This window comes from Cryptosporidium andersoni (assembly GCF_001865355.1).
Source record: "Cryptosporidium andersoni isolate 30847 chromosome Unknown contig_7, whole genome shotgun sequence".
NCBI lineage: Eukaryota > Apicomplexa > Conoidasida > Eucoccidiorida > Cryptosporidiidae > Cryptosporidium > Cryptosporidium andersoni.
The window spans coordinates 33,245-56,520 of NW_027122910.1; the positions used below are offsets into that span (position 1 = coordinate 33,245).

Genomic DNA, 23,276 nt, shown 5'->3' on the forward strand with positions numbered 1-23,276 from the left:
TTTTCTTAGCATCTCCTAGTAGTTATTTGCTGACCATTTTTCAGATGGAATGTGTGAGCGCCGGTTTAACCTAGATATCAATAATAAATTTTAGATCTAAATCTGGCATAATCTCCTCCCAATAGATGAATTAGATGGGATTGAAAATGAGTCACCTGTATCTATGGTTTCTACAAATATTTTGGTTTGAATATAGGGTTTCTTTGTAACTTCCATATGTTCAACCAGAAAACCGTGATTGAAATAATTCTCAATATATTCACCACTATCAATACTTTCAATCCTAAGCAAAACAGTGTAATATCCAATAGAAACTACCAAATGATACATCTGACCCTTAGCTACACTCTCTTCAAATATGCCTCCACGAGTATTTTCAGCCTTTTTACTACCTTTACCAAGATCTCCTCTTAGTATATCTCCATTATTTATACTATCTTTATCTTTAGGCTCTGTAAAATAGTTTATATAAAAAATTCCTCTTTTAATTTCACTTGATGATACAATCCTAGATGTGCACTGATAAATACTACTCCCAAGGAATGCAGATACAAATTTGTGAATATAGAAATCATAGTAAAATACTTTTGACATTGTGATACTTTGAATTTCAGTTATTATAGGACGTCCTGTACAGCATACTCCAATTCTAAGTCTTCCCCTCTTTGTTTTCATAATCTGAAAAGCAAAAGTCATCTCGCTAACTGATCTTGGATCACCTGTTGTCCATGCCCATCTTTCTAAATATGCTCCATTTACATCCGCTTCACTTGTTTTTCTTCTTGTCAAGCTAATAGGATATAGTCCATTTCTAAATCCAACACTATACTCATTGTTTGGGAGCCAAGGCCTAAGCCTACCTTTTCCTTCATTACCAAGTAACTTCTTTAGACATGCATCTAATAGTAAACTATCTAGTTCTGAAGTTCGAATCTTTTCCAATTCTTCTGGTGACATTTGATCAAATCTTATATCTTTATATATCTCTATCTCACTTGACGATTCCTTTCTATTAACTTGTTCAGACCACATACCTATTCTCATCTCTCTTTGCCTAACATACTGTTGTGTTGCACAAAACAGTTGTAGTTCATCTAACATTACATTATCATCCGAGATGAAACGTATATAAGCTTGAATGTTTAAAGCTAGATATGGACCTTGTAATACATAGCTAGCACAATCCGCTATTATTGGAACAATCTCATCTACAAGTTTTGGTATGCTCAATGCAGCAGCAGCAGCAGCTATTTCAATCAAATCTAATATATCCAGTTTATTTGAAAAAAGATGCGTTAATAACTCTTCTTCTAAATTCTTCCACTCAAATCTTCTTGATTCTTTCCATATTGACACTAGCAATAATCTACTTAGTGATAAAATTTCTGTTTTATAACCATACATGTAGCGAATGGCAGCCTGAATTGCAGCAGGACAATCAGATTCTAAAGTTATAGTTGGATTCTGTAAGCTTTTCTCTTTTTCCTCTTCTGTTGAGTCTGATCTAGTCACTTTTTCACGAAGCTTATAATACTCCTCAAATATTGAACGCATGCTCTCCTTTAGTATTGGTGATGACATTGAAAGTAAACTACTGTGAATGGGTATTCTTAATGTAGGTACCACAATATTGTGATTTGAATCGTACAACTCATTTCCATAAAACTGTTCTGCAAACTGACATAATCTAGACTTTTTTAACTGAACATCTTCATCATTGTATTCCTTTGATTGATATGTGTTTATATCAATATTCAAATTCTTTGTTGAACCTGTTATTAAAACTGATAGATTACTACGAGTTGTTTCTAGCTGCCTGTGTATCTCTGTAGCTTTCTGTGTTGGCTTAATAATTAACCACAGATCTCTATGTTGGTCACTTTCTTGTTCTAGAATATTTATCTTGCCATCAGCTACCAGTATCTCATCAACTTCAACTACTTTTTCTTTTACTATATTAGAATTAGAGATTTTCTTTACAGACACTTTATTTTCAACATATGACTCAGTCTCAGAAAGTAATCTAGGTAACATTTGTTGAAGAGAAATTCTGTCTGCTGGCGAGCTAATTATATCTCTAAATAGAATATCACCTTTCCCATCAAAAAACCCTTGATTAATCCATCCTATTATTTGCGTCAAATTAAATGGACCTTGTTCTTTTCCACTATCATCTATAAAGCAATATTGACTAATTTTATTATTTTTTTCTGCATTTACAATAGGGGTTGGGTTTTTTTTTTTTCGGGCAGTATTTTGTTGCATATCTGATAATCAGATTCCCTCAAAATAAAAGAAGCTACAATTTTAACAAAATTTTAGATTCTATATGATAATTTTTTCTGCCTATATAATTACTTTATATACCAGCTTATATATTTTAAAGCGTAATATTGCATGCATGCAACTTCTTTAATATAACGTAATTTAATTTCATATAAGAGATAATGTAAAACATAAATAAGCACTTTTTAAATATTAAGTAAGTTATCTAATTTCTGAAAGTTTGTATAATTGACAAAACAATATATAGAAAGTGATAACTAGTCTATATTTCGAAATAAAGACACTATCAATAAAAAAGTGACAACATATAAGGTAAATTTATACATACTACCTAGTTAATAATGATAAGACTATTCAATTTTGTTTAGAAGTCGTGTATCTAATCTAATATATTTTGAAATACTTCATTGGGATTAAATAATAAATTTATTGAACTATTCATTTTAATAAAATGAAATAATAGAAACAAAATTTAATCTATCCAAATACTACAAAATTATCTTCATATAAAAAAAATTAGTACTCTTGTGATTATATATAGTTAACTCAAGTATAATTCATAAGTTTTCTAGTAAATTAAGTTTGTAGGTGTAGCTACTTATACTGAAAAGAGTAACATTTAAAAAGGTTTCAGATTACAAAAGATACTATTTTAAAATTAATATAGATTTAATATATAAATATACAAAAATCTTATCATTAGAGCTAAAATTAGAAAGTAAAAACGCTAATGTAAAATATTTGTTCTATACTTTGCAAGTGGCTACCACTGCTAAAGTTGTAGGGTAAATAACTAGGTCATAAAAGATTTAAGAAAAAATTAATTGAAAATTTGGAATTCAAAGATTAAAAAATTAAATGTAGTAAAAAAAGAATAAAAACTTATAAATCAAAAGTAATAATATATTATCAGCTTTAAATTATTTAATTAACGTTATTAGAAGTATATTTCGCAAACAAATTACTTTTCTCAAGTTGACATGTCTTTATTAATATTTTCATTAAAATTGAATATAAAGTGTCCAAATTTCATCTATTAAAATCAGAATGAGTATTAGTCTTTTTTTTAAACTGAATATTATTATTAAATATAAACATTAAATATTTGATTCAAATTAAAGAAATTTAAATACATAATATCTAGGCTCTACAATATTAAAGTCTAAAGTCATTCTATCATGATATATTTGGTTTTCTTTGGATCCGAAAATTCAACCTTATTAGGTCTTGATCTTCGTTGTCTCCTACATAAATTGCAAGTACATTCAAAGTGATAATTCTTTAATAATGATTTTCTAGATTCATAATCTAATGTATTATCAATATATGATATAGTTAACTCTTCACCTAGTAAGATTTCCTTATTAGTAGTTACTACTACAGTTGCATCATCTATAGCATGCACATAACAATTTGGTTCACAACTATGATTAAAACAAGATTGAATTGTACAAATACAAGCTGCTTTGATAATACCAATTTCATCATTACATTGTATATTGTTACTTATTTGTGAATTATATATGGCTATATTCAAACTCCGACCCCAAATATTTAAACCTTGGGAATTCAAAACTAATTGACCAAGAATTTGTTCGACAGTTGATCGACCTAATAAGGCATGTATTACTTCATTAGGGAAAACCTCTTTCATTCTATTAAACATGACTGTATTAATATATTCAGTTACCAATTCCAAATTTATTTCTGGAAAAAAAGTTACTGGTGGTGCAATCAAATTCTCAACAGATTTACATCCTAAATTAAAGGCATTATTTATATTATCGCGAATCTTTCCTAATTTGTTCCAAAAAAAGTGTATGTCAGCTGCTAATTGTGCTATACAACGACTAATAGCCTCAATAGTTATTGGAAGATTATAATTTGGATCAATTCTTGTTTGATAATCACGTAGCATATTTAGACCAGTTTTCCCCTGTATATAAAATCCCCATCCATTAAAAAGTTCTGGTTTATTGTTATCATCTCTAGAAATACCTACACACTTATTATAACAATAAGAACTACAAAGTCCTTTCTCGATATTTAGATCCGAATAACTCAAAAATGTATCTGAATTCTCAGAATTACGAATTTTCATACAGTTTTCACAAAATGAAATATCCTTAATAGATCCAAAAGAAGATTTTATTGGCCAACAAATAAACGGTACCTCCTGCAATATCTCTGTATTTTCATTTAATATCATGGTAGAATGAATATGTTTCCCCTTATTTGAAGAATTGTAAATTTTAAAAGGGAATGTATTATTACCAATTTTAAGATGCATCTGTTCTAATAATAAATCATAATATTGGTCTATATAGCAATTAATGCTTGAGCAATCGCTCATTAGATCCAAAATATATACAATCAAATGACTATACTCTAATAATATAAACTCCTAAAAGTAAAATTTTCTTTATTAATTCTATCTGATTTTACTTATTACACTAAGCTCCCCAAGAGCTAAATGTCCAGTTAAATTTGTCAAATAATGACAGTATAGCGGTAAACTCGAAGAAATATAATGAACATCTTTAATTTTTTTTTTTCCAAAGAAATAAGAAGATAGATATGTATTCATTGACTAAAGATTACGTATTAGCTTTAATAACAACAAGCTACGGATTTTTAAAGTTAAGACAAAATCTATTTATTGAAAATAGCTTAAGAAATTCAATTTTAAAAGATAATAACGAAAATATTAATAAGTGGTTTTGTGATACTAATAATTCCAACTCAAAATTTGCTAATCGGAAATTAACATCCCATATTACAAAAGTTCCTACACTTAATAAATTATATACTTACTGCAACCCATCAGCTGTATCAATTGATACTGCAAAACAATACTTAGTTGATATATTAAAAAGTTTGGGTATTAATAATCAAAATAATCCCATTATATATGAAAAAAATGGAAGTTTTATTATTAAAATTAAGATCCCTAAAATATATAATGTAAATTTTTTATTGAATGGTATACTTAAAGTTATAAATGAAAAAGTATTACCATCTCAATCTTCAACTACAATAAATATTAGTAAATGGAAAAGTTTTGAAAATATAGATGGTAAAAAGATTAATATTGAATTTGATGACATATTAAATAGTAAAGGATATTTAAATGTTTTCATACCAAAAGATGAAAATGAATTAACTGAGTTAGAATTTATTCGTCCATCAAAACAATTAACAATAAAAGATATTGAAGCTTTAAAGACTGGTTTATTATTAAGCCAAAATAGTGAAAATAAAATAATACAAAATAATTTAAACCAATGGGATGCTCATTATATTATGAGTACTATTTTTGATAGAATTGATAACTTTTTTAACTTTGATCCATTTATGGAATCAGGATTTCATATAAATACATATGGATCTAATGATATACATCAAATATTTAATTTGGAGTCAAATACGACAAGATTTCCTATGAAAAATATTAATTATTCTATATCTAACCAATTAAATGATAAATTTAATCAAAATAAGTCCGAGAGTTTAAAAATGAATGAAATGGAAGCAATATCTACACTAGAAGAATTAGGGGTTCAAGTATATATTGACCAAGATTATAAATCTGAAATGATTAATGAAAAAAAAAAAGAGATTGATCTTGAAGATTCAAATCAATGGGATAATCTTGCTGGTTATGAGCATGTCAAAACACAAATAGAAAAACATATATTATTACATATAAAATATCCTGAAATATTAAACAAAATAGTTAATGGAACAAGAAAACAAGATAATTCTTCAAATAGACCTAAATTAATTTTATTTGAAGGTCCACCTGGTACTGGTAAGACTACATCAGCTAGAATTATAAGTAAAGTCGCTAAAATTCCATTATTGTATGTTTCATTAGAGAATATTATATCTAAATGGTATGGAGAAAGCGAACAAAAATTAGCTCAAGTATTTAATTTGGCAAAACAATTTGATAATGGTTGCATTATATTTATAGATGAAATAGATACATTAGCATCTTCACGTGATAACACATTTAATATGCATGAAGGATCTAAAAGGATACTTTCGGTTCTTCTAAGAAAGTTAGATGGTTTTGATACAACAAAAGATAAAATTCTCTTAATATGTGCTACAAATCGTCGAAATGACATAGATCAAGCATTTATAAATAGAATTGATTCTACAATTTATTTTCATCTTCCAGATGAAAAGGAACGTAAAGCTATATTTCAACAATATGCTAAGCATTTAAATGATGAACAACTTTCAGAATTATCAAAACTATCTAATAAACTTTCTGGAAGAGCAATAAGACATGTCTGTTTAGAGGCTGAAAGAGAATGGGCAGCGAATATACTAAAAAAAGGAGATCAGGAAAAAAAAGCACAAGAAATTGAATTACCTTTATATGACATTTATATAGATTGTTTAAAGAAAAAAAAGACAAACATATCGAAAGTTCCAATTTAATATTATGTAGGAACTAATTTTATTTTTGATTTATAATAGTGAATATTAAGTATTGGTAGAGTTTTATTCCTAAATTATTTGAGTAATAATCTATTAATAGATAATGATATAGAGATATTTCAACAATAAATTGTATTCCACTTTTCTTAAGAAAATATTTTGAAGCGGTTAGAAGTTAATGGCAATTTTCCCCTTAATTTATTTTTTAAATTTCAATCCTTTAATACATGGTGATAAAATTTGAAACATGTACTTTAATACTATATTTGACTATTTTATGGTTTAATGAGAGTATTTGTTTGGAACCCCCAGTACTTGTAAAACCTAAATCTACATTTGATTTATCTACTTTAAAGTTTGAATCAAGTTCAACACTAGCACCGATTGAATCATCTAATTCATTTGTTCAGGCAACTAGTTTAAGCCCACAAAATGGCCCTGTAAATGGTGTAACAAAATTATCAATAAATGGTGTTGGTTTCTCACTAGTTCCAAAATTGTATATTCACTTTGATGTAACTGAAGGGCCTTATGAAGTAGTTGAAATTGAACCTATTTCTGATACATTATTAGAAGTTAAGACACCTATTAATATATCTAAGGGTGATATTGGTAAGACAGTCTTAGTAAGTGTACATTCACATCCAAATGTAGTTTTACAAAGTAATAGCGCATTAATTTTCCGAGTTTATCCTATACCTGTAATAACAAAGATATATCCAGATCATATTGGAATGTCTGGTGGTACAGAAATAATTATATTTGGTCATGGATTATTTGCTACCGATGATTTAAAGTGCCTTTTTCAAAGTAAAGAGAGATCAAAGATTGTAGATGCATCTTATTCAATGAGAACAGACCCGAATACAATAGTTAATAAACAAATGAATAATCTCAATAATACTACTTTAAAAAATGAAAAGGTTGATGATGAGAATAAAAAAAAAATAAGAGAATCTGATAATTCTACTACTAAAATTAATTTATTTAAACCAAATATAGATATAAAATTATCTACATCACCATTACCATCAATAGTATGTGAGAGTCCTTCTTGGACTGTTTCTGAGACAGTTTCTTTGTCTATCTCATTTAATGGAATTCAATATCATTTATGTACTGAAAATTTAGTTTTTGAAGAAGAATCATCTTTATTTGGGAATGTAGCTCATGTTGTAAAAGAGAGAGATCAACCATCAGAAAAATTATTAACTAGTTCAGATAAAATAAATATTTTAAAAAATAATGGTAATGTTAAACAGAATTCAGTTGATTTTATATTAGAAAGTAGTATAAAATATCACAATTCTTTATCTGAAAGTAATAATATTCATCGTTATACTGATAATTCTGGAAATTCATACACTCTGAGTAATCCAATTAATGCATCATTATTACAGAGTGATTATGGTCTATTTTTAGAAATTGTAATATTATTATATTCATCATTTATATTTGGTACTATTTGTCGTTTTATTGGTTTACCATTATTATTGGGTTATATAATTGGTGGATATATAGTTGGTCCTTATGGATTTGGTTATATTTCTCAACCAATACAAATGATTTCTATTGCTCAAATTGGTGTATGTTTAATTCTTTTTATGTTAGGATTAGAATTTTCATTTAAAAGAGTTTCATCTATTGGTAAAGTGATTGTTTATTGTGCAATATCATCATTATTATTATTTATTTTATTATGTAGTACATATTCTATTTGGATTGGTACACCAATTAGAGAAGGAATTTTTATTGGTACATTTATTTCAATGAGTTCGACTGCAGTTGTTATTGGAGAATTACAATTAGATACAAAAGAAAGTATGCTAACTATAGGTGTATTAATATTACAAGATCTATTACTAGGTTTAATATTAGCATTAATACCTGCATTGCAAATTTCTACAGTTAATAACACAAATAAAGAATATTTTGAAAATAATCTAAATAATTCAAAGAGTATATTTAAATATAGGATTATCTTAATAATAACATATTTTAGTAAGTTAACATGGAAAATTTTAAAACCATTTCTAGTTTTATTTTTATTTGGATTAATCTCATATATAGTAAAGGTAATAGTTTTTCCATTTATTTTATTCTTTTTACTCAAGACAAAGAACAAAGAAATAATTCTCATTGGAATTATAAGTATTGTATTAAGTATATCTTCATTAACAGAATATCTTGGATTATCAATGGAAATGGGATCATTTGTAGCTGGAATAATATTATCAAGTATATTAGGTGATGATGATTCTCACTTTAAGCATGATTTTATTCAATCAGTTGAATCCTTAAAATGGCTATTTTCAATGTTATTTTTTACAAGTATTGGACTTGTTATAGATGCTACTTTTATTTGGGATAATTGTTTGACTATTGGAACTGTTTGTATCTTCATATCATTAATTAAATTTAGTGTTAATTTCATATTATTTCTTATATTTGGACATGACTCAAGAATAGCTGGCCAAACTGCTGTTTTACTAGCAAATTTGGGTGAATTTGGTTTTGTATTAGCTTCAAAAGGGATGTCTCTAGGGATTATTTCAAGAAAAGTATATTTGTTATTAGTAGGGATAACAGTTGTATCTTTAATAACAACTCCAATTATTTTAAGATTACTATCATACTTAACAAATCAGAGACAAACTAACATTCAACTGTGTGATATACAATCAATAGATACACACAGTATTGAGATAAAAAATATTGCAAATAAACTTTCAAGTAGTAAATTTTCTTCATTTTATCATTTTGAGCAAGACACTTATTTTTATAAAAGAAAGATTAGCAATAAAATGGCAAGTTTAGTTAAGGGTTGGAATTTATTTAAAAGTAATAATTGTATTGTATTACCTAGTGATGATGAATATGAAAATCCTAGGATATTTGGTGATAATATAGTTTTGAATAATATAAATAAAAGTAAACAAATTGACAATGATCACTGTATACAATCAAGTGATTTTGATATAGATTCCACAAATATTAGTTTAGAAAATATTGATGAATTTACATTGGCTCATGTCACTCATCTAAATAATTCCATGATAAAGAGATGAATACAATATTTTATATCTTAAATATATTGATTAGTGATTAGATATATTTCACTAATATATTTTATTTTTCACTTATAATGTGTTCCTTAAAATTCATTGGTATCTTATTTTTCATTTATATTTATAGTAAAATATATTTAAATAGACAACATGCTATAAAGATTCTATTTTTGAAACTTCATAAGAATTTCGTTACTCTAATATTTATAGTGTTGGCATATTGATTTTATAAAAACAAATAGTAAACTGATCATAATAAATATCCAATTTAAAATAATAGATATATAAGAAATAAGTATCATAAAATTAAAATATTATATTAATGATTAGATCTAAAAACAATGATACTTCATATGTTACTTAAAATCGAGTGTAACGTGGTTTCAGGAGCGGTTATCCCTAACTTTAGTTTATCCTTAATTACAACAGTATTTATATGGAGCTAAGTTACATAATTAGTGACTAACATAGAAGAGGATTATCATGGATATTTATGAAGTATTAAGAAGACAAAGTGAGAATTTGAAGAGATTAGAAGATAACATCAATAACGCAATGAAGCGCATAGAGAATATTGAAAACATGTGTGTGGATCCAGATCTGAAACATATATTTACAGACAGTGCATCCTTGATATCTAAAGATGATTTATTAGATTCACTATGCGAGCCGTTACCCTCTCCGAGAAGTTTAAGTTCATCTTGTGGTAGAACAATTGATTTAGAATGGATATCAATGACACTTGAAAAAATGACAAATTGTAATCTATCCAATATAAGCGACAACTGTAATTTTCAACATGAAAACTACCAAGGGACTGATGAAGCTAATATAGCAATGTTAGAAACTACAGAACTTTGTGGGGATGACATTAATGGATGCTCATCAATATCAAGCTTTGATGTTGACAAAGATGATGAATCAAATGATACAGAATACAATAAAATATCGAGTGAACCCGTTAAAATTCATAATAAGAGTTCTAACATTGTAGTATCTAAAGAATTTATTATTGAAATATGTCCAGATTTAGAAGTTTCACATTTGAAAAGTAGTTCTAAACCAACTATTGATCAGCATATACAAACTAAAGAAGATTCAGAAACACTTAAAATAGCAAATATAAGACTTGAGGATTTTTCTGAATGCTTAACAGGTACTGGATCCCTGTTTTCGGGTTGTCTCGGCTCAAATTTATCTCAGCAACATTATTTGTATGATGAAGAAGAAAATACATTTAAAGATGGAAGTCCAGATTTAGAGAGAGCTGAAGATGAATTTTATTATCTTAGGAGTAGTAATATGAGGGGATCAATTACTCATAGAAGTATTAAAAGGCGAAGTGTAGAACCTCATAAGGCTCCCTTGACTGCTAGGTTTTGTCGCGATAATATCAAAAGAAAAGATATACTGGAATTTAATTTAAAAGATAATACAAACGTCCAAATTCCAGTTACTAGAGTCCATTATCATGAGCCCTACCAAGTGATTGTAGGTTATGTTCAAATTCCATATATGGCTCTTAATAAAAATTCTATAAATAATACTCAGCAAAATACTCAAAAGTTACAATATTCTCAAAATACCAAACATGTTCAATATCCAAGTCAACATTATTATCAGTTCCAGCACTTCCCTTATATTTTCTCAAGAACTCAAATCCCCAAACCTGTAACTATTCAACAGCAACAAAGAAACTATCCAAATACATATATAAAATACAATCAGCCTTTATTTAAATACATTCCGACCTATTTTGGATATAATCATCAGCCTATAAGCCCATATTTCTTACCTTCATACTCTTGTAATCAGTGATATCTTGATTGTATCTTCATTTTTGTCTGAGCCAATCTCTCTACTGCAATTCTTCTACTCTCACACTCAGATTGCAGCTTCAAATAGGGATTTTCAGTGTATCCACTGCTATTTTTATCACTATAATATTCATTTCTACTTTGTAAAGGTTCAATTAATGGAGGTGGAGTAGAAGATCTGAATTTCACTTTTCCTTGACTTTGCTCTGAGCACCTTACCCTACCTTTACTACTTAAATGAGAATCCTTAGAATATAAATTATTTGATTCTATATTTAATTTTTGATTTTCGACTATATATTTCCATAGTTGGTCATTTTCGTGCAGTATATCTAAAACATAGGATGCAATATCTTTGATGGCATCACTCTGTTCTTTAACTACTTTCTCCAGACGATTTATTCTATTCTCATTCATAATTATGACTTTTTTTAAGTTAAATACTGTATATATATATATATATATAATTTTAGCAAAGTATCATTTTTAGAAAAGGAGGACTTGTCATCTTTTTAAAAAATATACGTTTGGATCCTTCCCTCTTATATATAGAAAAAATTATAAAAGTTTAATAAGATATAAATTATTATCAAATATTTTATTAGTTATTTCATCTAATTTGTAATCTAACTATATATATTATTTTTTTAAGAGTTCGCAGTAGTATTAATGAAATAGTACATGTGAAAAGCCGATAATAACCCGCCTATTAGGACTCCAATTGATTTAAGGTCCTCTGAAATTAGGTTTTTAGATATATACTAACAAGCAAAAGAATAAAAGTATATTATATAGATATTAATAATAAGTAATATGGAATTGATTAAAACAGAGGAAAGTGTCTTAGATAATAACCTAGATATGGGGGAAGTTGAAAAAATAATACGTACAATAGTTACATCAGAAACTCTAGATTCACTGACTTCTAGAAAAGTTAGAGAAGAGATAGAAAATCAATTAAATTTATTACAGGGTAGCTTAATATCTAAAAAATTGGAGATTAATGAGATAATAGACCGAGTTATATTGGAAATACAAGGGGATTTGGAAGATCATGAACCTTTAACTAAGAAATCAATAGAATATAAAGCATTAGATAAGTACAAACAAGAATATCCTACAGACAATGGAGGTGAAGTTTCAAGTGAACAGTCTGACTATGCTGAGAATGAAGAGGATAGTGATAAAGAGACTAGACAGAAAAGAGAAAGAGAGTTAGAGGACGATGAAGAAAATAATGACAGGTCAAAATCAATAACTAAGAACTCTACAAAGCCAAAAGAAACTTCTATTATGTCAATAGATGAGTTTTTAGAGAAGGCCCAAGTTCTTAGTTTGACTATAAATAACTCAAAAACTAAACTTGCTGCAGCACCCAGACAATTTAGTACTGGTAGTGTAGGATGGTATTATGGAAACAAAGTTTCATTGCCTGTTGGTGACTCAGATGTTATTTGCCAATTATCCTTAAATTGCACGGTAGTTGGTAGTAAGTCGTGGAAACAGAAATCTATAAAAAAAAGAAGGTAATATACAATATTTGCAAACATATTTGTAAAATAATAATAATAAAAGCTAGATTTATGATAGAATTTTTATATAATTTGTTTATGTCTCTGAAATAATTAATGCTATTCTTCAATTTCTATAAAGGTAACCTCCCATAAGATTATATTCCCATCATCACCAGCAGAGACAAACTTCCCATTATTATCATGTAACCAAGAAACACTGTTTATATCATTCTTGTGAGCATCTTCAATACTTTTTAAATGTTTTAACTTATCTTTTGATAAACTAAATAAATGAAGACCATTGTCACCAGATCCAGCAACAATACAATTTAAATATTGACACCAATCAACTGAATAAATAGGTGGACTATATTCATTATCTCCATGAAAAAGAAATCCACTGTAACTACTTTTTTGTAAATAATTATTTACGACTTGTGTGCTATTTTCTGTCAGAATACGAAATGATGTATTCATAGTAGCTGATTTTATAATATTCTTACCAGGATTTGTAAAGTTGATATTATGAGACTTTTTAGCTTTCCACAATATCAAGGAAGAATCATCAGAGCATGTTATGCAATAATTTCCTGTTAAATCAAAAGTAATATCCCAAACAGTTGATGAGTGTCCTTCTAATACATACCATTTAATCCACTCTATATTCTGATTTTCAAAATTTGATATTGGGACTTCTGGTCCCCAAATTATAATTGTGTTATCATATGAGCAAGAAAACAATACAAGGGAGTTAGTTGGATGCCATTTTACTGTCTTAATATCTTGTGTATGTCCTATTAATACGCTATGACATTCTGATTCAATCTGACTACTATGTGCTCTTCTAGATTCAATTACTAGTGAAAAAATCCAGATAGATCTATCTCTACTACATAATGCAATGAAATTATTATATTTGTTCCAGTCTATGCCTTTTATCTCATTTTCTGGACCCTGCAGAATAGATATGCAATTCCATACCTTAGTAGAAGGTACAAATTCCCAAATAGAAGCAGTTCCATCAAAACTTCCAGCTATAATCATATTTCCACATGGAGACCAGCATACTCGTCTAATTGTTTTCTTATGGTTTATATCACCAAACTGATATGCTAATATCCAATCGGAATTCTTTGAATTATATTTACTAAAGCTATCATCTTTTGGATACCATAAGTGTTTATTTAAACTTTTTGAAAACCACAAACTTATGTTGTGGGATTCTCCACAAGATGCTATTATTGGTAAATTCGGATGTGTACATATATTCCAAATAATGTGGTCTAATGTACCAATACAATCTAACCTCCTCACATTTAACATCTAAATTAATGTGTTATTATTTAGAATATAATTTCCAATCTTTATACCAGTATGAAGATCAGAATAATAAACTTATAATATTCAATTCGTTTCTTTTCTCACATTTATTTATAGCGCGATACCTTTATATAATAGTAATGCATATTTTAATAACTAGACAGCTTTTTTTCATTTGCTGATAGCAATAAGTTATTAGTAACTACTATATATTTTCATTTTTAAGTTGAGGTAATCCAATATATATTATTATTAATATTCCTATTTATTTCTATTATCACCAATAATAACTGAAATTAAAAGAAAGGGAAATTACTTTATGTTTATGATATATACAATTAATATATTATTTATATCCCTTATTATTATATACTTAAGATTTCTTTGTATATTTTTTGAATACAATGCAGTATTTTGTATTATAGCCTAGTATTTTACAAATATTAATAATATATTAGTTAGAAGTAAAATATAATTGTAATAAGAAAATAACATCAAATGTTATACTTAACAAGGCTATTCAAGGTATCAAAAATATTGAATTAATCATTTGTATCACAAAACTTATTATTCAGTACCAGAATATGTATATTGCATAATTACATGTAGTGAATAATATTTGTCACATAAGTACTAATTTTTAAATTTTCTCCTTGGAAAAAAAGGACTTATCAAGTTTTATTTCTTTAAATGTGAAAAGTTTCTAATATATTTAAATTAATTTATTATAAATACTGTAGGGTTTGTCTTGTGGAAAAATTGCTAAAGTAACACTTTCTAATGGTTAAGAAATTAGTTATACCTAAAGCCCTTACAATGACTTTAGTATATAATAATTAACAGTAGCTCAAATGGTGTTATTTTAAGTTTAATGGGAATAAGAATAGGAATTAAAGTACAACTTTGGATATGGATATTTATATGTGATGTTATACTTCCAACTAGGAGTTATTTATCTGTTGAATTGCATGGATCAATGAATATGCATGGGTACTATTTTGTATATGTATATATTGGAACTCCTGCTCAAAAACAAAGTTTAATTATTGACACTGGTAGCTCACATATTGGTTTTTCTTGTGCAACATGCTTACAGTGTGGTATACATGATGTCCAACCATATAATTTAAGTAAGTCTACTACAGCAAAGTGGTGTAATTTAAGTGGAAATAATCATAATATATGCAAATATATCCAAATATATAATGAAGGTAGTATTGTATCTGGAGAATATTTTGAAGATATCTTGAGTTTTGAAGAGCCTAATTCAGATGTTAAGTATTTTTTTAATGGATTTAGAATGCACTATAATAAACTTGGGTGCCATGAAATTGAGACTCAACTTTTTATAAATCAAAATGCATCTGGTATAATGGGTTTGGGAATAAGAAATCAGGACTTACAAGACAATTTTATTAATTTCCTTCTGCGCTCTGTGAGTAGATATTATGAAAATGAAAATTCAGATATAATATTATCTCTATGCTTATTAAAAGATGGTGGTATTATGAATATTGGTAGATATAATGATGATATAATTGAATTTGATCTAGAAAACAATATAGAGATAAAGAATCAAATTCTCTGGATACCATTGGTATTGGATACAAGTGTCTATAGAGTAAAATTAGAAATAATAATGAAAAGTTCAGATATTTTGTGGGCCTTTGGTAATACAGAAGATACTATAGGAGTAGTAATTGATACTGGATCTACATTTTCTTATTTTCCAAAAAGTATATACAAATTAATAAGAAAAAACTTTGATCAGTTATGCACTGCTATTGATCAGAAATTTGGTATATGTCAAATAGTACATGATATTTTGTGCTGGACTAGCATTAAAGATATAAATAACAAATTCCCAAATATAACAATGAAATTTTTTGGACAACCAAATTATATTACATGGACATATCATTCTTATTTGTATAAGACTAATAGTGGACTTTGGTGTCTTGCTATAGAGGAACACAAATTTCAATCAGATGAGGACGATATTATTTTAGGTATGAGCTATTTAAAAAATAAACAAATAATATTAGATCCAAAAAATAGGATGATAGGAATAAATTCCTTATTATTAAAACAATGTAAAAAAAATAGAGATTGGATTAGAAATAAGGAATCAAAGTACAAGTCAAACTTGGAACTTAGATACAATCTTTTTGGTAAAAAAGTATTTTTTACTGTAATTTTAATCCTATCAATCATTATATACACTTTTTTGAAGTATAATCTCAACAATATACTTAATTTGAGATATAGTTTCAGATTAAGAAGAAGTATAGGTGCTACCTTTGTAAATTTGGACAAGGGCAAGAAGAATTTTACGGATAAATTTCAAGTACTATATAACTATTTAATATATTAGCTATTAGGCAACTGGCATTCTACTAGATCTACCTCTTCCACGAGCTCTAACTGAAGTTCTATTAGCAAATGCTCTCTTATTTCCTGCTACACCAAGAATTCGTGCTCTATTTTTCGCATTTGCAGCTAACTTAAACATAGGGGCATTCTTAAGCATATCTGGTAATATAAAGAACCTTATTTGACTCCCTCTTAAATAGCACTGTTCAAGTGCTAATGGCCTTCCATCTTTCATTGTAACATTGACGGTATCAAGCATACAATTCATATTATCTTCAACATGTGCAAGTGTACCTCTATATAGATCCCCAGACTTCATTTCAATACTAATAATATGGCCAAGGCCCTCATATAAAATCTTAACCGGAATTCCTATACTCATTTAATGATGGTTTAAGTCGTTTTTTATTTAGTAATAGAATTCTTGGTACAACCTAGGTCTTATGGCGGTTACTGGACGAACTACCTTATTTCTTTTCAAGAGTAATTATAAAATAAGTATTGTAACACCTACTAGTATTATTCTGGTAAAGTTACAATTTAAAATGTCCCTTCCTTCATGCTTATTTGAAGATAGATTTACAGTAAATAGTGTAGATAGTGGTAAATTTGAACGTATAGGGAGAATCCGTGGAAAAAGTGTTGGTTTAGATGCAGATTTAATATTAGATATTAATAGTGATCTATTTCCAGTAAGAGAAAAGGAAAGCCTCTATATTGGCCTCTCAACTCAAGTATCGCAGAATCCTAGTGATGTAGTTTGGGATAGTGCTGCACCCCAAACATTAATGGACCAATATGACTATGTAATGTATGGAAAGATATACCGTGTTGAAGAGAAACAATCCGATAGGAGAACCTTATATGCATCTTATGGAGGTCTTTTAATGGCATTAACTGCAGATAAAAATCTTGTTGGAGACTTTACGCTTGATATGAGGCTATATTGTCTAGTTAGAAGATCTGAAGATATAATTTAACAGTTCCAGACTGTCATCCTGCTAAAAAGTAACACTATTTACTATTTCATTAATAATTAATTTGTATGACTGTAAGATATATTGTATACTTGAAGTTTATTGCAAATTATCTTCAAGAACCAAAATATCCTACACTTAGCAATTTAATTGAAATTGCATTCTAAATTATAAAAGTACGTGGAACAAAATCCTAGCTAGGTGAGGAAATACAAATGCGCAGTTCTACTAGACAAGAATTAGAATTTAGTCTGTCTCTCTGTAGCTAAATTACTTCAGGGTATATAAGGGACAAGAGCTTAGAAAGCTTATTTATATACTAAATAAGTATCATCATATAGATCGCACTTAGTTCACATATAACCACTCTAATATCCTATTTATTTAGGATTGCACCTTGAATCTCTGAATATTTGGATTAGTCCTGATCTTCCTGTCTTTAACGCTACGAACTCTGACAGTCCTGGAGTGAATAGCGCAAGATACACAATAACACATTTTGTTGTAAAGTTTTGGTAATGCATATGTAGAGTAAACTGAGGCATCTCTAAGATCTCTTTGAGATGAAGCATCAACTATGTTCCTTACTACAAAACGTTTGATAGCTTTATCTTTAGCTACACACCTTCCACAATTACTGCAGCGAATTGCAACTACATGACCACGTCCCTTTTTAGAACGACCATTATTACGACGTTTGCTTGGCATTTCTGGTTATAATCTATTACAATTCAGATATCCTTAAAATAAACAAATTTACCAGTGATCACAAATAAACTTTGGAAGTCAGAATAGAGCAGAAATACGAATAAAAATATTTAATTGCCAGCTTGTAAGTACGTAGTAGTTAAAGACTAGCTTGTGTCTCGGTAATATTACCTTTAGTAGCTATATTCCAAATTTACCGCACAGTTGCTTAATACCCTAAATATCTGTCTCAATATATTCTACAGCGCCTAGACTTTATATTAATGGATATATCCTTCATATTTTAAACATTTTATATCTCAGCCACTTTTTGAAATATGTGGATGGTTGTGTAGGGCTGGAGTTATATTCTCAGATTTATAAGTAAATATGCATAGTTAACTTCTGCAGATGCGACTGTGTAATAATCACTTCCTAAATTTAGGAATTTCCTATTCCTTTGTAGCCATTAATAACTTATCTAGTAAAGTATCTTCAAAGGAATCAAAATCTTGCACTATATAGTCTTTAATGTTACTATTTAAGATTTCCGAGATTTTCTCTGCTATATCGGAGTTCCTATAGGAAGAGTGATTGCCAGAGCTCTGAAGGTAAGCATTAATTAAGGCTTCCGATTGGCTTCTTAGGTCATTAAAGTACTCTGATGAATAGGTACTTTCTCCTTCTTTATTATATTTTCTTTCATAAGTAAAGTCAGATGATCTTGAACTGTACGTAACACGTTTCTCTTTCTTGTATAGTTCACGTTTATATTTCCGTTTAAGCTCATCTGTTCTATCTCTTTGTCTCTGAGCTAATTCTTGTTGACTAGAGTATACCTTCCAATACTTCTCAAATTGTCTCCTTTCAGACTCATTAGATAATAGCTCATATGACTTCTGAAGTTCAGTGAAATCTTCATGAGCCTGCAATTTGTCTTTGTCAGGATTCTTATCTGGGTGAATATCTCTAGCTCTTCTACGATATGCAGTCTTTATAATATCGAAAGAGCAACCTATCTGTATACCCAATGTTCGATAGGCATTACAATATTCCGAGACGTTCATAACTTAAATGCATATTTGATACTTAAATCTTTAAAAGTATAGTCATTGAAATTCACCAAATCTATTATTATTATTTGTAAAAAAAAAAAAAAAATAAATAATCCCTAAGCCTCTACTCTTTCTTTTTAGTGAAGTTATTTTAGTACCAGTGGACAGTGAAAAGTAAATGTCAGATTTATTCTTCACTACTACTACCGGTATACGAGACGAGACAGGGATATTCTATTATTTCGCGTACATGCAGGTGGCAATACTATTTTTAGATAAGACACTTAATATTAGTTATGGAAATACTTGTATTGAAATATCTTAAATATGAAACTTCAAATTTAGTGCTTGTTGTCATAAAGTGAGATAGTTATTTCAATACCCCCTTCCTTAAATCCAGAAATTATTAAATCTTTAGAGATTATGACTACAAGGGTCAAATACTGTGTAAATATTTGCAATAATTATTAATATTATTTGAGTAATGCAACTTTATACATTTATAAAGTATAGTGTATTTTGAAATAACAAATATACAGATATATTTCTCAAATAACAAAAAATTAGTTACTATGATATATATTATTAATAGCATATAGAATTAGGTATTTCGACACATTACAATATTAAAGAAAAATCTGTTTTAATAGTTTAAGTGTGTATTTATTAGTACCTAATATTAATTTTTATATTGCACACAGTAATGTCTATACAGGCAAATAAGTTTAGTCTGTGTGCACAAGGTAGTGGGAAGAATTGGGTAGAAGCAAATAATATGAAATTAAGTGGGCTATTTGCAATAAATAATGACAATTCAAGATACTGCTTCAACTGCAGGTATTTTGGCAGAATTGAATAATAGATTAACATCATATGAAAGCACAATAAGAGAATTAAGAGTTAAGAATCGTGACTTTGTGAATCGGTTGCGTGATAGTCAACAAATAAGAAAAGATCTATGTATCAAAATAAACAACCTGCAAGATGAAATAGATAAAAAGGAGAAAGAGATTAAATTGCAGAAAGATCAAAATAAACAATTAAAGAAAAGAATAACAAATTTAACAGACCTTAATAGTAACTATCAAAGTAAAATAGAAGAATTGAGAAGTGCCTGTAATAAACTAAGGACAAGCCTGAAAAGTGAATATGATAAAGAGATTATTTTAGAAGAAAATAAACTATCGACTTCATTAACAAGTAAATTAACAAATTTAACAAAAAAGAAACCAACAAAGAGTACTGATTCGATTTCAGAAAATAACAAACTACAATTGGAAGTAGAAAATACTCCATCCATACCTTTATCATCTACATTAACAAAATTTTGCATCAACCAAGTTAAACCACTAGTAGCTAGTGAAGGTGATCTACAATTTTCAGTAGAAGAAGTTAGAGAAAGTAATTCAGAATACATACCTGTATCAGATGACCCAATAGATAGAGCAATTGCAACATTTTCAAATAATAGAAAAAACAAAGTAATGTTTTCTAGGGTAAAACAGGGTATTTATATGTATGGTAGGTTAATGGTCGAAGCTAAATTAGTTACAAAACCTGGAATTGACAAAAACAAACCTTTATTACGTATTGCATCGAGAGGTAAACTCTACACTCTGACTGACTTTGTTACCACTCATGAGGATGAGGAATTCGCTAATATTGAAAATACTTTAAGAAAACAAACAGGTACTAATGAATCTTCAAATTTAGTAACTTCTCCAGCTATTAATCTTCGGACTCCTCAACAATTTACTAGTAATATTGTGAATTCAAGTATGATTTCTCCAACCTCTTCCAAATCAGCTCCATTAAATATAACCTCTACAACTCCATTTCAAATGCAAAAGGCCCTTAAAAATTATGATACAACTACTAATGTACCTCCACCATACTATAATAACAGTAATAGTTCAATACCACAGCAGTCTACTGCAGGATTTGGAGTACCTTTACAGCAGCAATCAGTAAGTAGTATGATTCCAAATCAACATTATACCTATTTCCCAACTGAACATCAAATAAATACATATAATATTTCATATCCCACAACAGCAATTACGGATTACATACCTATCTCAACACCAATTGTCTTACCCAGGCAACCTATGATCTCTGGACCTATAGCATCATCTCCCAATGCATTACCACCTATGATACCAAATACACCAATTATACAACCAAATCGTGTCATTCAACATCCATATAATGTTTCAAATACTAATACTACTGAAGTGGATTCAAATGTAAACAATATAAATACAAAATCTAATACAACTAATGCTATAAATACACCAGCTTTGTCAGAAAATGTCAACCATCAATATGCAAATGCTACTTCAGGTTCAATAAGTGCAGCTACAATCGGAGAGTGGTATCGTCAAGCAAGTATACTCAGTCGATGTAATACCATATCTACCAATAAAGAAAGTGGAATATCTAAGACTAAAAACTAGCCACTTAAGGGAAAATATACAGTATACTACTCCCAATAGCTAAGTCTAATCCTAACAGCCCAGTAAATGATGCTTAATATTATCTAGGCTTAAACTGGCAACAATTGCTAAGTTTATTTCTACTGAAGCTTGGCTATAAGATATACGAAAATAATTTAAATGACTAGAGTTGTATAAATAAATATTTACTTAAACATAGACTATTAGGGTATAATAATTTAATGTAGTTGAAACTCTAATTACTCCCAATTTCATATTTCTGCAGTATAATGTACAAAATCTAGATCTATTAAATGAATGTTTAGGTATAAATATGCACACAAAACGTATGTGCACAACATTCATTTAAATACCTTAGGTTATTTTATACTCTATAATTATACTATATGAATATAAATTCTCATCTAATAGATTTGGAATTTGTGCATGATAATGTCTCTATTGATGAAGTACGTTTTATTTAACCTTTTCAACAAAACCTTTACATGCTTCACAATATTATATTTGATTTTATAGATCTATAAGTTTTGTAATCTCATATTTCACAAGAAAGAGGATAATATAAATAATATATTAGAGATCAAAAACTCAGGGGAAGTAATTGAACTACCAAGAAGTAAAAGTATACATATTCCATACTTGTCAAATCAACACATTTTGCAAAATAGTACAAGAAAAATCAAGGAAGATCAGTACAATGAAAATATGAAATTAGCAAATAATAACATAAATAACAATACTAATGGTTTAAATGCAATGATTGATGCAGTAAAAAGAGCAAAAAAAAGTGTAATGCTTTTACAGGATGAGTTGTAGATGTGAACAATTCTTATTTTATATTTAGCCCAATTTTTAGTTATAAAATTTTAGTGTATTTTATTTTAAAGTTTATAAAGAATAAATAAGGTATCTAAATATACTCCCATAGTTGTCTATAAGACCATAACTTTTAATTTCTCTTTTCCAAAAAAGTAAATATTGTTTAAGATAAACTAGATTATATTTTTATACTTCTTCAGTAGGATATTAGACTATTTATGTAATTAATACATTTCAGATTTGATATACATCTTACTGTAAATAATATTGAAGATTTATTATTTATCTTGAGTACATTAGAGAATTATTAAGTTAGGAAATTTTTCAAAATAAATTATTTTACTTAACGCTGATACTTTTGGGAAGTTCTTAATTTTTAATAGCTATTATTACAAATAAAGAAAATACACACAAATTATAAGAAATGAGCAAAACAAAACATTATAATTCAA

At 28.1% G+C, this 23,276-nt stretch overlaps 14 protein-coding genes across 14 annotated transcripts; 8 read left to right on the forward strand and 6 right to left on the reverse strand.

Annotated features, from left to right (window-relative positions):
- Positions 1–96: 96 nt before the first annotated feature.
- cand_025480 (uncharacterized protein) lies at positions 97–2,265 on the reverse strand (the record flags this gene model as incomplete). Its single annotated transcript, XM_067212777.1, has 1 exon — positions 97–2,265. One exon carries the CDS (start codon positions 2,263–2,265, stop codon positions 97–99), a length of 2,169 nt encoding a protein of 722 aa, XP_067066500.1.
- A 1,189-nt stretch (positions 2,266–3,454) lies between these two features.
- cand_025490 (uncharacterized protein) lies at positions 3,455–4,639 on the reverse strand (the record flags this gene model as incomplete). Its single annotated transcript, XM_067212778.1, has 1 exon — positions 3,455–4,639. The coding sequence occupies one exon, from the start codon at positions 4,637–4,639 to the stop codon at positions 3,455–3,457; it is 1,185 nt and encodes a 394-aa protein (XP_067066501.1).
- A 224-nt stretch (positions 4,640–4,863) lies between these two features.
- Positions 4,864–6,738, forward strand: cand_025500 (AAA family protein; the record flags this gene model as incomplete). Its single annotated transcript, XM_067212779.1, has 1 exon — positions 4,864–6,738. One exon carries the CDS (start codon positions 4,864–4,866, stop codon positions 6,736–6,738), a length of 1,875 nt encoding a protein of 624 aa, XP_067066502.1.
- A 227-nt stretch (positions 6,739–6,965) lies between these two features.
- On the forward strand, positions 6,966–9,806 carry cand_025510 (sodium hydrogen exchanger family protein; the record flags this gene model as incomplete). The annotated part of the gene is made up of 1 exon (XM_067212780.1): positions 6,966–9,806. One exon carries the CDS (start codon positions 6,966–6,968, stop codon positions 9,804–9,806), a length of 2,841 nt encoding a protein of 946 aa, XP_067066503.1.
- A 483-nt stretch (positions 9,807–10,289) lies between these two features.
- On the forward strand, positions 10,290–11,624 carry cand_025520 (uncharacterized protein; the record flags this gene model as incomplete). The annotated part of the gene is made up of 1 exon (XM_067212781.1): positions 10,290–11,624. The coding sequence occupies one exon, from the start codon at positions 10,290–10,292 to the stop codon at positions 11,622–11,624; it is 1,335 nt and encodes a 444-aa protein (XP_067066504.1).
- Positions 11,625–12,436: 812 nt separating this feature from the next.
- cand_025530 (uncharacterized protein) lies at positions 12,437–13,153 on the forward strand (the record flags this gene model as incomplete). Its single annotated transcript, XM_067212782.1, has 1 exon — positions 12,437–13,153. One exon carries the CDS (start codon positions 12,437–12,439, stop codon positions 13,151–13,153), a length of 717 nt encoding a protein of 238 aa, XP_067066505.1.
- A 101-nt stretch (positions 13,154–13,254) lies between these two features.
- On the reverse strand, positions 13,255–14,460 carry cand_025540 (uncharacterized protein; the record flags this gene model as incomplete). The annotated part of the gene is made up of 1 exon (XM_067212783.1): positions 13,255–14,460. The coding sequence occupies one exon, from the start codon at positions 14,458–14,460 to the stop codon at positions 13,255–13,257; it is 1,206 nt and encodes a 401-aa protein (XP_067066506.1).
- An 868-nt stretch (positions 14,461–15,328) lies between these two features.
- On the forward strand, positions 15,329–16,831 carry cand_025550 (aspartyl protease family protein; the record flags this gene model as incomplete). Its single annotated transcript, XM_067212784.1, has 1 exon — positions 15,329–16,831. The coding sequence occupies one exon, from the start codon at positions 15,329–15,331 to the stop codon at positions 16,829–16,831; it is 1,503 nt and encodes a 500-aa protein (XP_067066507.1).
- Positions 16,832–16,834: 3 nt separating this feature from the next.
- On the reverse strand, positions 16,835–17,149 carry cand_025560 (LSM domain-containing protein; the record flags this gene model as incomplete). Its single annotated transcript, XM_067212785.1, has 1 exon — positions 16,835–17,149. One exon carries the CDS (start codon positions 17,147–17,149, stop codon positions 16,835–16,837), a length of 315 nt encoding a protein of 104 aa, XP_067066508.1.
- A 226-nt stretch (positions 17,150–17,375) lies between these two features.
- On the forward strand, positions 17,376–17,810 carry cand_025570 (RNA polymerase II B8 subunit; the record flags this gene model as incomplete). Its single annotated transcript, XM_067212786.1, has 1 exon — positions 17,376–17,810. One exon carries the CDS (start codon positions 17,376–17,378, stop codon positions 17,808–17,810), a length of 435 nt encoding a protein of 144 aa, XP_067066509.1.
- A 381-nt stretch (positions 17,811–18,191) lies between these two features.
- cand_025580 (40s ribosomal protein S26) lies at positions 18,192–18,515 on the reverse strand (the record flags this gene model as incomplete). Its single annotated transcript, XM_067212787.1, has 1 exon — positions 18,192–18,515. One exon carries the CDS (start codon positions 18,513–18,515, stop codon positions 18,192–18,194), a length of 324 nt encoding a protein of 107 aa, XP_067066510.1.
- Positions 18,516–18,946: 431 nt separating this feature from the next.
- Positions 18,947–19,561, reverse strand: cand_025590 (uncharacterized protein; the record flags this gene model as incomplete). The annotated part of the gene is made up of 1 exon (XM_067212788.1): positions 18,947–19,561. The coding sequence occupies one exon, from the start codon at positions 19,559–19,561 to the stop codon at positions 18,947–18,949; it is 615 nt and encodes a 204-aa protein (XP_067066511.1).
- A 794-nt stretch (positions 19,562–20,355) lies between these two features.
- cand_025600 (uncharacterized protein) lies at positions 20,356–22,005 on the forward strand (the record flags this gene model as incomplete). The annotated part of the gene is made up of 1 exon (XM_067212789.1): positions 20,356–22,005. The coding sequence occupies one exon, from the start codon at positions 20,356–20,358 to the stop codon at positions 22,003–22,005; it is 1,650 nt and encodes a 549-aa protein (XP_067066512.1).
- Positions 22,006–22,391: 386 nt separating this feature from the next.
- On the forward strand, positions 22,392–22,821 carry cand_025610 (uncharacterized protein; the record flags this gene model as incomplete). The annotated part of the gene is made up of 2 exons (XM_067212790.1): positions 22,392–22,454; positions 22,522–22,821. The coding sequence occupies 2 exons, from the start codon at positions 22,392–22,394 to the stop codon at positions 22,819–22,821; spliced, it is 363 nt and encodes a 120-aa protein (XP_067066513.1).
- Between the last annotated feature and the right edge of the window lie 455 nt (positions 22,822–23,276).